The sequence below is a fragment of the Ictidomys tridecemlineatus genome, chromosome 2, assembly GCF_052094955.1.
Source record: "Ictidomys tridecemlineatus isolate mIctTri1 chromosome 2, mIctTri1.hap1, whole genome shotgun sequence".
NCBI lineage: Eukaryota > Metazoa > Chordata > Mammalia > Rodentia > Sciuridae > Ictidomys > Ictidomys tridecemlineatus.
Window position 1 is genome coordinate 48134975 of NC_135478.1, and position 18298 is coordinate 48153272.

The following is an 18298-nucleotide window of genomic DNA, read 5'->3' on the forward strand; positions in this document are numbered from 1 at the left end:
GTGTTCAGTGAGCTGGTACCTTGGGAAAATGGAGTGGGACAAGCCAAAGGAAACCCAGTGGATCCCAAGGAGTGGCTGGAGGCTAGAGAGGCACATAAAGGAAAAACTGTAGAAATTTGAAAGAGTGGACCTCATCTTCATAGTGGTTAGGAGAAGGCTCCCAGAGGAGGTGGCTCGGAAAAAGAGTAGCACTTGGGAAGGTGCAGGCAGGAAAAAGTGAACCAGGAACAGCTGGTATAAGGGTCTGATGGCTTTCGGGTAGAAAACACTAAAGCTATTTTGATTATAGAAATATTGACATGAGGAGGCTGGGGTTGTGGCTCGCCTAGCATGTGTGAGGCCCTGGGTTTGATCCTCAGAACCACATAAAAATAAATAAACAAAATAAAGGTATAAAGGGGCTGGGGATGTGGCTCAAGCGTTAGCGCGCTCGCCTGGTATGCGTGCGGCCCGGGTTCGATCCTCAGCACCACATACCAACAAAGATGTTGTGTCCGCCGAGAACTAAAAAATAAATATTAAAAATTCTCTCTCTCTCTCTCCTCTCTCACTCTCTCTTTAAAAAAAAATAAATAAAGGTATAAAAAAAAAGAAAGAAATATTGACATGAGCCGGTTGCGGTGGCGCATACCTATAATCCCAAGTGGCTCAGGAGCCTGAGGCAGGAGAAATGCAAGTTCAAGGCCAGCCTCAGCAATTTAGTGAGGCCCTAAGCAATTTAACGAGACCCTGTCTCTAAATAAAATATAAAAAAAAGGCTGGGATTATGGCTTAGGGGTAGAGCACTCACCTTGCATGTGCAAGGTCCTGGGTTCGATCCTCAGCACCACATATAAATAAATAAAATAAAGTTATTAAAAAAAAGGCCTGGGATGTGGGTCAATGGTTAAGCACCCTTGGGTTCAATCCCTGGTACCAAAAAAAAAAAAAAAAAAAAAGAAAGAAAAAAGAAAAAGAAAAAAGTAATACAACATGGAATAATTGTTTTTAATTTTTATTTTTTTGAGTTGTAGTTGGACACAAAACCTTTATTTTATTTTTATGTGGTGCTGAGGATCAAACCCAGGGCCTTGAACGTGCTAGGTGAGTGCTTTGCCGCTGAGCCACAACCCTAGCCCCTAAATTTTGACATTAAAAAAAAAAAAAAAGATATTTTGAGGAGGGGTATGACAAGTTCAAGACTGTACTGTTGATGGGTGAGCGCTGTAGTGTAAATGCCTGTAGTCCAGGCTACTACAAGCAGCTGGAGGGATGGGAGGTGGGGATCATTTGGGCCCAGGAGTTGGATGCTGGGCCTGGCCACACAGGGAGATTCCATCTCAAAAAAAAAGAAAGAAAGAAAGAAAAGAAAGGAAGAGTGTGGATTGTTGAAAGATGGCTAGTACAAACCTGGTCCATGGATGAAAGGTGCTAGAAGCATGAATAAGTGGCCATGGTGGGAGCAGTGCAAAGAAGAGGATGAGGAGCGCTAACGGTGACTCGAGTCTAGTGTGCTACTCAGTCTCCCTCTCTCTCTCATTTTAAAAATTTTTCTCATATTGGGAATTGAACCCGAGGATGCTTAACCACTGAGTCACATCCTTAGCCCCTTTTAAAAATATATATTTTATTTAGAGACAGGGTCTTTTTTAGTTGCTAAGGCATCACTAAGTTGCTGAGGCTGGCTTTGAACTTGGGCTTCTCCACCTCAGTCTCCTGAGCAGCTAGGATTACAGGCATGCACACCGCGCCTGGCATGGGCAAGGCATTCAGATGTTTTGAGCTTCTTAACTCCTTAGAAACTCAGTTAAAATTGGGATGATAATAGTACCAGCTTCATGGTGTTGATGGAAAGATATATGAGCTAATTCACTTGATGTAAAAATAAATCCCTCCCTATAAAGCTAATTATTTGCCCATCCTATGACCTAGCAACACCATTCCTACATATTTACCCAGTATATTCTCAAAAAGACACCAATGTTTATAAAATCTTTATTTATGATAATCCAAAGGGGAAAGAAGACAAATACCCATTAACAAGTAAGTAGATAAACAAATTGCAAGGTATTTGTGCAATTACAATATTCTTTGGCAATAAAAAGGAACAAATTATTGTGGCTAGAGTTGTGGCTCAGCGGTAGAGTGCTTGCCTAGCACAGCACCACATAAAAATAAAAAATAAAATAAATGTGTTGTGTCCGTCTACAACTAAAAAAAATTTTTTTTTAAAAAGGAACAAGTTATTGATAGAAATGACAGAAATTAATTTCATAGATATTGTACTGAATGAACAACCAGATGCAAAAGAGTATGTAAAGTATAATTTAGGGCTGGGGTGGTGGCTCAGTGGTAGAGCGTTTGTCTAGCACGTGTGAGGCACTGGGTTCGATCCTCAGCACCACATAAAAATAAAATATTGTGTCCACCTATAACTAAAAAATAAATATTAAAAAACATTCATGGCAGGGGAGTAATTAGAAAAAGCAGTCTGAAAAGGCTCTTCAGGAATGTAATAATGAAGTAAAGGTTGAAAACACTGCTGTAGCTCTTTCTTGAAACTTAAAAAAAATTTAACATTTTCACCATTTTTAAGTGCACAACTTAGTGACCTATTATATTCACATTGTTATGGGACCATCACCACCATCCATCCCTGGATCTTTTTCATTCTCCTCAAATTAAGTTTTGTATCCATTAAACACTAACTCCTATTTCGCCCCTCCTCATCCACTGACACCATTCTACTTCCTATGTCTCTATGAATTTGCCTACTCTAGATATCTCACACAAGTCACATTGGTCACTACCTTGTTTCCCTTAGCATAATGTCCTCAAGGTTCAGCCATGTTGCAGCATGTCAGTTTCCTTCCTTTAATTAGGCTGAATAATATTCCAATATCTGTATATAGCACAATTTGCTTATCCAATATCCAAATATGAGTACTTAGATTGCTTCCAGTTCTTGGCTGTTGTGAATAATGTCGCTATGAACATGGGTGTTTATTTGAGTCCCTACTGTCAGTTTTGTCAGTGCGCTAGTGCTCCCGGCTTCTTTTGGTTTATATCTTGATAGAGTTTGGTGAAGGGATTTGTCAACATTATCTAATTTTACGTTTAAGATTTGCATATTTCGCTGGGCATGGTGGTGCCTGCCTGTAATCCCTACAGCTCAGGAGGCTGAGGCAGGAGGATTGCAAGTTCAAAGCCAGCCTCAGCAAAGGTGAGGTACTGAGCAACTCAGTGAGACCCTGTCTCTAAATAAAGTGCAAAATAGGGCTGGGGATGTGGCTCAGTGCTCGAATGCCTCTGAGTTCAATCCCCAGTACCAAAGCCAAACAAACAAACAAACAAATAAATAAATTTGTGCAATGCAAATTTCGTTTTCACAAGAAAACTAAAAGAAAAAAAAAAGAATCATAAACAAATATTGGACTTAAGTTAATGATGTTGGTAAAGATAAAGCCAGGATTTAGTAAAAAGCAGAGAAAACAGATTTTTATTCAGTAACTACTGATGTAGGAAGAAAAGCTGAGCTTCATTCCAATTTATGTAGAGGTGACTGGGCGTTATAAAGAGAGAATGAGGGAGTAAAGAGGAGTGAGCAGGGGGCTCACATAGATAAATGGAAATGAAAAATTACAATGGGTTGGTCAATGTAAATATAATTAAACCAGCTGTTTTTGCTAGCTGGCAATGTGGAAATTAGGATTCTATTCTCCCACATAGACTGGAGACAGAGACCTAACCCTTACTGATGATTAAATCTCAAAAGAAGGGATTTCAGTCCTTGAGAAAGATACTCCTGTGTTGCATGATATATCTAGATCATCTCTCGTCTATCTAAATCTACTTATCAGGGGCAGGGGAAAGATTTTTAATTGAATACTTTTTTTTTTTTTTTAAAGTAAATGCTCCTAGGAAAGGGAGGTGTTGGCTGGACCAAACGGTTGGAAAAGTACTGATATCTTCAACTTTGTTTACTTTGCAAAGTATCAAAAAGATGGACCTTGGGTGCACAGACTATTATGCATGAGATAAAGCGAGCATATGTCACACGCAGACCCACACATTAGAATGTGAGCTCCAGGAAGGCAAGGACTTTGACAGACAAGCACACAGGCGATCAGTAAATATTCATAGAATGAATGAACCATACGCATAAATCTCTTAGAATCATCAACTGCAAAACCAGCAGAAGCTCCCACAGTAAATGGCAATTGTGCAGTTGAGCCGAGGCTCAGGGAGTTTGCGCAGGACCCGGCGGAGTCGCTCTAGCCGGCCAGCGTCGCGGCTCTATGGCAGGTTCTCCCAGGGCGGCAAAACCACTCTGGCCTCTCCCACGTCAGCTCTATGGCGGGTCCTGTGGGAAAGCCAGAGCATGCGCAGGACTGAGCCGACTGGGATCGCTATGGCAGCGGCGTCGCCGCGGGCCGGCTTTAGGTGCTCCTACCCCTGCCAGGCGGTCTCCATAGCCCACCCTACCGCAGTCTCTTGGGCATGAGCGGGACCTCCTGCTGCGGCCCGCCGCCCTACCTGCTGCCGCCACATCTCGACTGTGGGTCTGCGTCAGGAACATGCCCCTGGCCGCCTATTGCTACGTGCGGGTCGTGGGCAAAGGCAGCTACGGGGAGGTGACGCTCGTGAAACACCGGCGGGACGGCAGGCAGGTCCGCGGGGGTCGGGCCCAGCAAAGGGTGGGCAGGGCTGCATGAATGGATTCCAGAGGACGAGGCCCGGGGCGGGGTGAAAAAGGTTTCATCTAGGATGGCACTTCTTCAGGGAAATTGTCCCAAACTATCAAGACGAGGCCAGGCCCCTAATCATATGCACACATTCTTCCTCTGCTTCTCATAGGTGTTAGTGAGTGGTGTGCTTGATGTACACACCTTTTTCCCACCCCCAACAATTCCATGTGAGCTGGCAAGTATCATGCATTCTAACCCAGCACCTCTCAAGCCTTACTTCGTGAACAAAGAGTCCCAAACTTCTCTAACTGCAGATTGCTGGACTCATTTAAAACTCAGTTCATCACCTTCCCGCCAAACCTTCATTCCCAGCCCCTATTTCAATTAAGCAGTATCATCAGCCATGCAGTTTCCCACGCTGGGTACATGGGTTATCTTTAATGCCCCCCAACTCTGATTATATTTATACATCACTAAGCCAACAGGATTCTCTGTCTCCAATGTCACCAGCCCAATCCAGGATACCACTTTTCTTCCCCACACCTATTGCTGCTCTGTGACCCATCACTTACTTTCCTTCAGCTTCCATGCTCTTTTTAAAACTTCAAAGCGATGTTGTCACAACTTTGCTTAAAACACTTTATCCTGTCACCCAAAGGATAATGAATAAGTTCTTCAATATGGTTTATTAAGAAGAGTGATTACATAGTGTGTTGTACAAGCTGGGACAATTTTGAAACTGAAAGGAAGTACCATTAACAGATCACTGACAACCCAGTTGCATCAGGCAAACTAAGAGATGTTCACCCTAAGCAGAGGCCCACTTACCTATTCCTCCTTGTCCCAGATGCTGGTTGCTGTGCCTGGAACACAAGCTCAAGCATAAGAGGTTTATTCAATAGGCACAGGGGGATTTTCCTTAGATTTTTGAGCTGAGGACAGGAGATTAGTTATAATAATAGCCCTTCATGTTTGAGTAGTAGTTTACATTTCACAAAGCACCTTTTTGTATATGTTTTTGAAGAAATGAATTGTATGGTCTTTTGAGTGAGGGAAGTATTGTAGATGTTAAAGCATGTTGATTTTTTTTAAAGTGAGAATAATTTTGTAGGTTGAGGATCGGTGATTTTCAACCTTCCTGGACCATGGATTATCTAATAACTCATGGAATATCCATAAACCCATTCTGTCTGGAGATGTATATTCAAGATATATTTTTATGCCTATTTGTAGGGGGAACTTAGAGGTTAAGGAATTAAGGACTCTCTAACCCAGATTTTATGACTGATCCAATGGTATGTTATTTTTGATTCACTTTTTAGCCATTAATTAATTTGTATATTTTTTGTTTTGTTGTCATCTTCTTCTTCCTCTTTTTTTCCTTTTTTTGTTCTGAGAATTGAACTCAGGGGTACTTTACCACTGAGCTACTTTTTTTTTAAATATTTTGAGACAGGGCCTTATTGAATTGTTTAGGGCTCGTAAAGTTGCTGAAGCTGGCCTTGGACTTACAATCCTTCTTCCTCAGCCTCTTGAGTCACTGGGATTCCAGGTGTGCTTCACCATGCATACCATTTTTTCTGAGATGGGGATCTCACTATTCCCAGCTGGCTTTGAATTCCTGGACTCAAACAATCCTGTCTCAGTCTCTTAAAGTAGATGGGACTGCTGGTTTGGCTCAATGAAATTGTAAACTGCAGAGGGAAAGGATAATTTCTTTTTTGTGACCCTACATGGCCCAACTTATAAAAAGTATCATTAGTAAAAGCAAAAATTTTCCCTGGTTTCATGCTTCCCTTTTCTCTTTGTGGTGCTGGGGATTGAATCAGGGGCTTTGTGCATGCTGGGAAAGTGCTCTATCAACTGAGTTACATCTCTAGCAATTTTATGCTTGTAAAATACAAAATTAGTGGGTTATCTGACTGGTTCCAGAAGGTTGGTTTTGAGGACATTTTTAAAAGCTCTTAGACACTTTAGAACCTACAAAACTGTATGTTTACATGCATATTGTGTTTTCATTGTTAGTATGTCATCAAAAAACTGAACCTCCGAAATGCCTCCAGCCGAGAACGGCGAGCTGCTGAACAGGAAGCTCAGCTCTTGTCTCAGCTGAAGCACCCCAACATTGTCACCTACAAAGAGTCATGGGAGGGAGGAGATGGCCTGCTCTACATTGTCATGGGCTTCTGTGAAGGAGGTGATCTGTACCGGAAGCTCAAGGAGCAAAAAGGGCAACTTCTGCCTGAAAGTCAGGTGGTAGAATGGTTTGTACAGATTGCCATGGCTTTGCAGGTACTGTTTATACTCATAACATCCCACTTGCTCCAAGGTGGCAGGAAGATGATGTGTATTTTAAGAAAAAATTTCCCCAATGCTTACATGAACGAAACATTTTTTGGAGAATGTATGTATAAAGTGGACCCTGTCCCTCTTACTGTAACATTGGAATGTTTCTGAGTGAGTGATATCTATATTATAGTATACACAGATTCCATGTCTAATTGCAGGGGGCAGAGAGTTCATTCTTTTTTCATTTAATATTCATAACAAGGTCAATTTTAAGGAGCCTAAGTCAGCTGGGCATGGTGGCGCATGTCTGTAATCCCAGTGACTCTGGAGACTGAGGAAGGAGGATTGTAAGTTCAAAGCCAACCTCAGCAACTTAGCAAGACCCTAAGCAACTCTGTGAGGTTGCTCTAAGCAACCCTGTCTCTAATTAATTAAAAAAAAAAAAAAAGGGCTGGATGTGGCTCAGTGGTTAAGTGTCCCTGGGTTCAATCCCTAATACAAAAAAAAAAAAAGGACCCTGAATCAACAAAGAGCAAAGAATGATCATGTTTGTCAGTAGCTGGTGAGCTGTGTCATGCTGAAAGGTGGCTTTTCTAATTAATATTCCTAAACAGTGGGAGTTTGGGTTTTTATCTTGCTGTGGCAGTGGAGGTAGAAATGCACAAATTTCTGTTTAATATACACATACTCCAGAGTGAGACTGTTTGTGAACTGCCAATCTGGAACTGGGCAGAATTGTCCAGAATTACTTGCCTTTGTTGTTTAAGTTCTAAGATATTCTCTAAATACAGATGATCTTATAATATTTGAAAACATTATGCCCAGGATTTCCTGAGTCTGAGAGGAATGCACACCTGACTTTGTGTAAGTTTCCTACCTTCAGTGGTAGTTTGTAGGCATATTTTAAAACTGGATCCAGGTAACACTAAAATGGTGTGATTGTCAAGGTACCAGGAAACAATTTTGGAAGGTTAAGGGCCAGTTAATGCATAGAACTTATAATATTTTTACTTTGAAGGTTGTATTTTATTTAGAGATTATAAAACATTAATGTTTTGGTAGATAGGTAATGAAGGCTCTTTAACTCCTGCAATTACTGATGATATTTAAAAAGGAATAAATAAATAAATCAGCATGTTTATATAAAATGAGATTCGATTTCTCTTCTCAGTATTTACATGAAAAACACATCCTTCATCGAGATCTGAAAACTCAAAATGTCTTTCTCACAAGAACAAACATCATCAAAGTGGGTGACCTAGGAATTGCTCGAGTGTTAGAAAACCACTGTGACATGGCAAGCACCCTCATTGGCACACCCTATTACATGAGCCCTGAATTGTTCTCAAACAGACCCTACAACTATAAGGTAGGATTGGCTATGCATGTTTTCACCTGGTCTCTGGGAGAGTATTCATTTTAGAACCCATCAGAACAGTTAAATCAGAATTATCTGTGTGTTGATTAAAGGGCAATATCTTTTTTTTTTTTTTTAAACAGGGAAAAGTGAAAATAAGGTCTTCTAGCATTTAATCACTCACTTTTTTTTTTCCTAGTCTGATGTTTGGGCTTTGGGATGCTGTGTCTATGAAATGGCCACCCTGAAACATGCTTTCAATGCAAAAGACATGAATTCTTTAGTTTATCGGATTATTGAAGGAAAGGTAAAAAGCTAATCTAGAATTAATTAAGCAAGGTTTATGTAATGCAGATTTGTAAATAACTACTGGTAAAATCTTGGATGATTTTGGTTAGTTAATGAATAGTCATTGATACTGGGTGAGTAATTAAGAAGGGAGGCTGCATGTGTTGGGGCATGCCTGTAATCACAGCTGCTTGGAGGCTGAGGCAGGAGGGTCTCAAGTTCAAAGCCAGCCTCAGCAACTTGGTAAGATCTTGTTTCAAAAGAAGTGGTGGTGGTGGGGGAGGGGGCGTGTAGTCTAGTGATAAAGCACCCTTGGATTCAGTCCCCAGTATTGGTTGGGATAGAGGGAAGGTGGGTTCCTTCTATGTAAGACTGAACTTAAAAAGACAGAATTATTATTTTTTTTTTGTATCTGTGTGGTCCAGGGGCTTGAAGCCAGGGATGCTCTACCATTGAGCTATATCCCAGTCCCTTTTTGTTTTTCATTTTGAGATAGGGTCTCACCAAGTTGCCCAAACTGGCCTTGAACTTGTCTTATTGTCATAGCCTCCTAAGAAACTGAAATTACAGGTGTATACTTCTGTGCCTGGCTTTGATAATTTCTTACATTAATTTGTAGAGGCAGCTCAATGGGGGCTAGGGATATAGCTCAGTTGGTAGAGTGCTTGCCTTGCATGCACAAGGCCCTGGGTTCAATCCCCAACATGATGACAAAAAAAAAAAAAAAAAAGAGAGATGGCTTAATGGCTCAAAAGAATCTACTTTTTGAAAATCTTTCTCTGTAGCCACAGGATGTGCTGATGCTCTGAGAGGCTGTTGGCATCATCTCCTGAGCAGCTGATGGTTGAGTGAGTCTATTTACAATGAGTCTACTCTGTTTGAACTTGTTCCATTCAAAATCATCACAATCACTAATGTGGTTAGAAACTGCAGAAAGCATTTTAGAACTAGGAGTTGAACCCAGGGATGCTTTACTATTGAGCTACATCCCTAGTCCTTTTGATTTTTTATTTTGAGACAGGGTCTCACTAAGTTGCTGAGGCTGGCCTTGAGCTTGTAATCCTCCTGCTTTAGCCTCTTCATTTGTTGGGATTACAGACATGTGCCATTGCACTAACTTTGTATGTTATGAGGGTAGTTGCCCTTTGTAGTGTCAAGAGTCTGCGCACCATTAAATTTTAAGATTCCAGATCACCTGCTAATTTTAGTATTATCCCAAGACTCATTTAATTTTTTAATTTGAAAAATATTAAAAAAACACAAACAAAAATTAAAATTTTTCTATATTCTACTACTTAAAAAATTTAAAAGAAAGGAGTGAAATTCCTTCTCTTTTGTTTCCCCTAGCTTTTCTCTGCCTTTAGACAGACATGACTCAGTATATATACACATACAGACACTTAAAAAAAGAAACTGAAATGGAATCAGGCTGTATTCCATGGTACACAACTTCCTTTTTTTGGGTTAATGCATAAGAGACATCTTTTCTGGTCAATACTTGTCTTATATTTTTTAAGCAGCTGCCTAGTAGTCTATAGGAAGAATGTACCATACTTTATTCCACAGGTTCAATATGGAGGGGAATTTGTTTTTATTTGTTGAACAACACTGCATTGAACACCCTGGTATATAAATCTTTCTTTCTTTTCTTTCTTTTTTTTTTTTTTTTGTGCTGGGGATTGAACCCAGAGCTTCATGCATGCCAGGCGAGTGCTCTACCACTGAGCCACATTCCCAGCTCTAGGCTGGTTTATTTTCTACTTCAGTGGATGTATGGATGTAAGAATTAAGTAAATATTGGGAAACTTCTATTATCTTTTATTTAATTCATAAGATCACTAGTTATAATTGCATTATTATTTTTCTTTGTAGCTGCCACCAATGCCAAGAGTTTATAGCCCAGAGCTGGCAGAACTGATAAGAACAATGCTGAGCAAAAGACCTGAAGAAAGACCCTCTGTGAGAAGCATCCTGAGGCAGCCTTATATAAAACGCCAAATCTCTGTGTTTTTGGAGGCCACGAAGGCGTAAGATACTTCCTTTGTAAATAGCTGGGCTAGATAGATGGAACAAATAGATGGTAGCTTCTATAATTTTCATATGCAATAATTTATGGTGAGTGTTTTTTAAACATGAAGTAAAATTGCATTATTAGAATATGCAGAGTGGCAAAATTTTCCCCTCTTTGGATTTTTGGCTTGGGCCCAAGAAACTGATGTGAGACAAATTAACAAGAAAAAAGCACACACTTATTTAATAACACTTACATGACACTGGAGCTCTCAAAAAGAAATGAAGACCTCAAAGAGTGGTAAAACCTAAATGCAAAATTCTGGATTGAATAGGAGAGACAATTGTGGAAAAATAATCGAACTGGAGAAGTCAAAGGAGGCTAAGAATTACTTTAATGAGTTATATTTGTATAGAATTCTCAGTCTCAATTTTCCATTCAGGATAAGAACTTAACTTTCCTTCTTCTTTTTTTTTTTTTTTTGGTGGTACTGGGGATTGAACCTAGGGCCTTGTGCATGTAAAGCAAGCACTCTACCAATTGAGTTATATCCACAGCCCTTAACTCTTCTTCTGATACTGAGAAGACAACTTCCATTAGGGTTTTTTTCTCTTGCTTTCAGGAAGAAAAAGAAAGATCAGCACATCCTTCTTGCATTTGCGGTTTAAGTGCTGTTAGGTCAAAGTAATCCTTCTGCCAAAGTGGCATATTTTGGGATGGCATATTCTGGCACCTTTGAAATACATGTGGAAATTTGCCTAATTGCTAAAATCATAAATCTAGGGAACTATTTAGAGTACTACTATTATATTAGTTATTATGTAAGAGGATAGTTGTATACATATAAAAATAGTGTTCAAATTCCTGAGCATTTGTGAAATTTCTCCCTTTTTTTGTGATACTGGGGATTGAACCCAGGGCTGTTTTACCACCGAGCTACAATCCCCAGCCCTTTTTATTTTTATTTTAAGACAAATTCTTGTTAAGTTGTATAGGGCTTTACTAAGTTGCTAAGGCTGACCTTGAACTTGTTGTCCTCTTGCCTACATTCTCCTGAGTTGCTGGGATTATAAGCATGCACAAATGTGCCTGGTTCATAGGGTTTCTTTTTTTATTCATAAAACTTTTGTAGAAAATAATTTCTTTTTAAAAAATATATATGTATATATATTTTTAGTTGTAGATGGATACAATATCTTTATTTATTTATTTATTTATTTTATATAGTGCTGAGGATCAAACGTAGTGCCTCATGCATGCAAGACAGGCGCTCAACCACTGAACTGCAACCCCAGCCCAAGAGTTTCTTTTTTTGACTTACAGGTTCTACCTTCACCAAACTGGTGTTTAGGGCTGAAGAAGATTGTCACTCTTTTGGCTTCTCTTTTTGTGGTAGCAAATTAAATTTGAAAGGAGAAAGGCCAGAGAGAGGCCAGGGAATAAAGAAGGACCATCTTTTTATTCATATTTTGTATAATTTCCAACCAGATAGACCTTTGGCCTTTTCTTCTGATAGAGGGAGGACATCTTTCAAATGGGGTTTTATCTTTTACTTTCACGAAGACAAAGGAGGGTCAGAGCACCTTTCTCATACCTGCTGTTCTTTAAGTGCCATTAGCTCAAAATAATGTTTTGGATCTCTGTCCTCTGCTGTGATCTCCATGTTCTGATCATGGAGATCATGTCCTGACATCCGTAGTTTCCTTGAATTCTCCAGAGGTTTACCCCAGATGTAGAAACAACACACTAAAACAGCCAGGGCATGACTTTGCTGTATAATATTTTTCTGCAAGTCAGGAAATGTATACCAATCATTTCTACTCTCAAATTTAGCAAAGCAGTTATGGTATTATTGCTAATGTGAAACTTGGAAGATGAAACTTACTTTGTTTCTTCTGAATGTGAGGAACTTTCTAGTAGAATTTTTATCATAGAATAACTTTGTATTTACTGAGAAGTTGCAAAGATAGTATAAAGAGTTCCTGTATACCCTTCACCTGGTTTCTTCTATCATTTACACCTTATGTTTCCATAGTACATTTATCAAAACTAAGAAACCAGCCAAGGTACAATTACTCTTGATTAATCTCCAGATTTGATTTTGCTTTTGCTAGTTTTTTCTCCAAATGCCCCTTTTTCTGTTCTAGAATTCAGTCCAGGATACCATGGTTTTAAAATTTATAGTTTTATAGTTTTAAAATTTTTGTTTAAAAATATAAGTTTTATTTATTTATTTATTTATTGTGGTGCTGAGGATCAAACCTAGTGCCTCGCATATGCTAGGCAAGCATTCTACCATTGAGCCACAACCTCAGCCCTTAAAAAAACTTTTTTTTTTAGTAGTAGATGAACATAATACCTTTATTTATTTATTTATTTTTATGTGGTTCTGAGGATGTAACCCAGTAATTCACGCATGCTAGGTGAGTGTTCTACCACTGAGCCATAACCCCAGTCCTACTAATGTATATTTAATACTCATTCTCCTTAGTCTTCTTGGGTCAGTGATAGCTTTTCACTTTTTTTTTTTTTTTTTTAATAATCTTGTTTGTTTTGAAGACTACTGGTCAGGTGTTTTGTAAAATGCCTTCTAGATTTTTAGAAGACTGTTTTCTATAAATGATGCTTAAGGAAGTATAACGTATATACGTCTTCATATATACATAAAAACTCTCAATCTTCACCATATTGATAATAACCCTTCTTTTTTTCTTTATAAAGAAAAACCTCCAAAAATAACATCAAAAATGGTGATTCTAAATCCAAGCCTGTTGCTACTGTGGTTTCCAGAAAGGCAGGATCAAATCTTGAAGCAATCCATCACCAACAATATTCTGCTGAGGATTCTAAGACAAATATAATGGTATGTTTCTTTTTAAAGAATAATGTTTTAGAAACTATTTTAAAAATAGGTTATCTTCTGGGCATAGTAACACACATTTGTAAGATCCCAGAGACTTAGGAGGCTGAGGAAGGAAGATCACAAATTTGAGGCTAACCTGGAGAACTCAGTGAGACCCTGTTTCGAAAGAGAAAAAATAAAATGGACTGAGGTGGTAGCTTAAACGTAGAGTGCTTCCGGGTTCAATCCTCAGTACTGAAAGGAAAAAAAAAAAACAAATTATTTTGTTGGGAAATGATTATGCTTTACTAGAGATTATGTTGAGCTTTAATTAAGCCTGTATTATAAAGAAAAAATACTGGTGAGGTGATTATTTTAGCTTACTTTATTCACAGTGGGCTGTTGAACTGTTCATGAAGTCAGGGATGTAAAAATTTTTTAGATTTCTTTGAGATGAAGTTTGCATAAGATAAAATCAACCATTTTATTTTAAATATTAATTTTTTAGTTGTAGTTGGACATAATATCTTTTTATTTTATTTATTTTCATTTGGTTGTGAGAATCGAACCTAGGGCCTTGCATGTGCTAGTAGAGCAGATGCTCTACTGCTGAGCCACAACCCCAGCCCTAAAATCAACCATTTTAAAGTGAACAATTATGTGAATTTAGTGCATTCACAATGTTGTGCAACCATCACCTCTTATCTGGTTCCAGAACATTTCATTAGCACAAAGGAAATCCTTTACAGCAGTCACTCCCATTTCTCTCTCCCATCCAGCTCCTGGCAATCACCAGTGTGTTTTCTTTTTTTTTATGTTACTGTATTTTTTAATTTCTTTATTTTATTTATTTATTTTTATATGGTTCTGAGGATCGAACCTAGTGTCTCATATGTGCTAGGCAAGTGTTCTATCACTGAGCTACAACTGCAGACCCACATCAGTGTGTTTCTGTCTTTATGGATTTACCTAGCCTAATTATTTCATATAAATGGAATCATATAATGTGTGACCTTTCATGTCTGGCTTCTTTGACTTAGTGTGTTTTTATAGTTCATTCATGTGGCATTTATATTGGTTTATATGTCTGTCAGTTTCAGTTTTACAGCATTGATTATTATAGCTTTGTAATAAGTTTCTAAATTAGGAAATGTGGGTCATCTAGCTATGTTCTTCTTTTTCAGGATTGTTTTGGTTATTTAGGATCCCTTAGGATTCCCAATGAATTCTATAGCAGGTTTTTTTCATATTTCTTACAGCAGTGTTTTATAATTTTTTTTGTACAAGTCTTTCACATCCTTGGTTATGTTAATTCCTCTATTTTATCATTTTTTTGGTGTGTATGGAACTGAATATTGAAACCATGAGTACTGAACCACTGAGCTATGTCCGCAGCCCTTTTTATTTTTTATTTTAACTCAGGTTCTAAGTTGCTCAGGCTGACCTTGAACTTGGAATCTTCCAGCCTTAGCTTCCTGAGTAGCTGGGACTATAGGAGTACATCACCAAGCTTGGCTATTTAATTCTTTTTGATGCTATTATAAATGAAATTATTTTTATAATTTTCTTTTCAGATTGTTCATTGTTAGTGTATAGAAATATAACTGATTTTTATTTATTGATTTTTGTCTCCTGCTACTTTACTAAATTCATTTGTTAGTTCCAACAGTTTTTTTGTGGAGTCTTTAGGGTTTTCTACATTTAAGATCATATCATCTTGGACTGGGGCTGTAGTTCAGTGACAGAGCACTTGCCTAGCGCATGTGAAGCATTGGGTTCTATCCTTAGCCCACATAAAAATAAGACAAATAAAACAAAGGCATACTGTTTACCTACAACAACAATAAAGGCATACTGTTTACCTATAACAACAATAACAAAATTTTTAAAAAATCATATCATCTGTGAAGAGGAATCATTTTACTTCTTGCTTTTCAATTTCAATGCCTCTTCTTTCTTTCTTTTTTTTTTTCTCAATTGCTCTAGCTACAATTTCCAGTATTGTGTTAAATAGAAGTGGAGAGAGTGGGCATGTTTGCCTTGTTCCTAATCTTACAGGAAAAGCTTTCAGAATTTTGTCATTAAGTATAATGTTCAGTATAGGCTTTCTACATATGGCTTTTATTATGTTAAGATTGTTTTCTTCTGTTCCAAGTATGTCATTTTTTTCCATGAAAGGGTGTTGAATTTTGTCAAATGCATTTTCTGCATCAATTGAGATGGTCATGTAGTTTTTCCCCCTTCATTCTGTTCATGTGGTGTATTATATTGATGATTTTGATATGAGTAATCTTTGCATTCCAGGAGTAAGTCCCACTTGAGTACATTGTAACTTTTTTTTTTTTTTTTTGTCACAGCAGTATTTTAACCATTTTAAATCATGCAGTTCAGTGCCTTCAATTACATTCACAATGTCTTATAGCCACTGCCATTATTTCCAAAACCTTTTTATCATTACAAACAGAAAATTTACCTGTTAAGCAGTAACTCCCTGTTCTTCCATCCCCAGGCCCTGGTGACCTCTCATCTACTCTGTCTTTATTGAATTTGCATATTTTAGATATTTTATATAAATAGAACCAGCATATAATATTTGTCTTTTTGTGTCTGGCTTTTTCACTTGATATATTTTCAGGTTCATCTGTGTTAGAATTCCCTCCCTTTTAAATACTAAATAATATTCCATTGTATGTATATGCCACATTATGGTCATCCATTCATCCACTGATTGACATTTGGGTTGTTTCCATCTTTTGGCTAAATTTTGAATAGTGCTGCTAGAAACATTGGTTCACACATACCTATTGAATCCCTGCTTTCAGTTCTTTGGAGTATGTATACAGGAATGAAATTGCTAGTATGGTAATTCTATGGCAATTCAAATGGTATTTCTATGTTTAACTTTTTGAGGAATGTGTTGTTCAGTTTTGAGTTAATTTTTATATTTGGTGTGTCCAGGAGTTCTTTAATAATTTGAAAACATCTTTTTGCTCAGAGTGAAGATAAATGTTTGTCCCAGGAGAAACCAATCGTTATTGGTCCCTTGAAACCACCTGCTAGTCTGAAAGGCCACACTGACAAATTGGATATGAGCAGTACTGCAGAGTCACAAGCCACAATCAGTAGGGTAAATATTGACATCTTACCTGCAGAAAGAAGAGACTCCATGAATGATGGCCTAATTCAGAAGAATCAACAAAGACACTTAGATGCCTCTAGTGAGCACAAAGATAAATGCAGTATTTCTCAAGTGAAGGAGGAGAGTCTACAGGATAATTCTAAGTCTAGTGCTCATCCTGAAAGCCTGATTCTCACATTGTCCTCTGATAGTGGCAGTGCGGATAGGAGTGGAGCAGTGAAGCTGTTGCAGCCTCTAAACAAAGACCCAAAGCCAAAGGACCATGTGAGTAATATACACTTGGAGTCCCTTTCAGAAAGAAGACTGGGAAGTGTGGTTACAATAGTTGGGTATACTCTAATTGTCAGGAAAATCAGTTATTTTGTATTCCAGTTTAAACTTAGAGGGATATCTTCATCACCTGCCCCCAAAACAAACAAACAAACAAAAAAACCCCACACACACAAAAAACAAAAGAACACTATTCCCAACACCAATACCCATACCCAAGCAGCAGTCACTCTCCATTCTTCCTTGTCTCCATCCTCTGGCAACATTTGTCCCTATGAATTTGCCTATTCTGGGCATTCCTTAGAATTATATACATTTATAGCCTTTCATGTCTGGCTTCTTTTACTTTAGCACAATGTTTTCAAGGTTTATCCATGAAAAGCTTGTAGCATGTACCAGTCTTCTTTTTATTGCCAAATAAATTCCCCTGTATGTATCTATGATATTTTATGTGACTGTTCATCAATTGATGAATGTTTGAGTTGTTTACACTTTTTGGCTATTATGGATAATGCTGGTGTGAACATTGATGTACATTTTTTTATGTGTTTTCAGTTCTGTTGGATGTAAATCTAGGAATGGAATTACTGCTGGGTCATATACTGACTCTAACTTCTTGAGGAATTATAAAATTGATTTCCAAAGCAATTTTATAATTTTACTTCTCAGCAGCAGTGTGTGGGAGTTCCATTTTCTCTACATCCTTTCCACGCTTCTTGTCCATTTTGATTCCAACCATTCTTCTGGGTGTGTAGCAGTGTCTTACTGTGGTTTTGATTTGCATCTCCGTAATGATTGATAATGTTGAATATCTTTTCCTATGTTTATTGGCCATTTATGTACTTCCTTTGGAGAAATAATCTATTCAGATCCCCTGCCAATTTTTTTTAAGAGAGAGAGAATTTTTTAATATTTATTTATTTATTTTTTAGTTTTTGGTGGACACAATATCTTTATTTTATTTTTATGTGGTGCTAAGGATCGAACCCAGCGCCCTGCGCATGCCATGCGAGTGCACTACCACTTGAGTCACATCCCTAGCCCCCTCTGCCAATTTTTAATTGGTTTATTTGGAAGAGTTCTTTATCTTCTAGATACCAATCCTTTTCAGATAAAAGACTTAAAAATATTGTTTCCCATTCTTTGGATTGTCTTTTCACTTTCTTGATGGCATTCTTTGAAGCACAGAAGTTTTTAATTTTCATGACATTCAATTTTGTCCATGATTTCCTATGTTATTTGTGCTTTTGGTGTCATAAAGATGTACTCTTATGTTTTCTCCAAAAATATGCTTTTTTTAAAAAAATATTTTTTTAGTTGTAAATGGACGAAATATCTTTATTTTTATTTGTTTATTTTTATGTGGTGCTGGGGATCAAACCCAGGGCCTCCACCATGCGAGGCAAGCACTCTGCCACTGAGCTACAACCCCAGC

The 18298-nt window shown here is 37.9% G+C and overlaps 1 protein-coding gene across 5 annotated transcripts in view; it reads left to right on the top strand.

The window, feature by feature from the left end:
• The first annotated feature begins 4297 nt into the window (after positions 1–4297).
• Positions 4298–18298, top strand: part of Nek4 (NIMA related kinase 4) — a 28031-nt gene continuing 14030 nt past the window's right edge. For 2 of the 5 annotated variants that reach the window (XM_078038482.1, XM_078038483.1), the window contains exons 1-7: positions 4299–4649; positions 6693–6959; positions 8128–8325; positions 8513–8620; positions 10474–10628; positions 13334–13475; positions 16450–16857. In XM_078038482.1, coding sequence (XP_077894608.1) covers positions 4557–4649; positions 6693–6959; positions 8128–8325; positions 8513–8620; positions 10474–10628; positions 13334–13475; positions 16450–16857 — 1371 coding nt within the window. In that variant the 5' untranslated portion in view covers positions 4299–4556. Of the gene's footprint in view, positions 4650–6692; positions 6960–8127; positions 8326–8512; positions 8621–10473; positions 10629–13333; positions 13476–16449; positions 16858–18298 lie in introns of all 5 variants that reach the window. The other 3 variants (XM_078038485.1, XM_078038484.1, XM_078038486.1) reach the window with 3 other exon arrangements.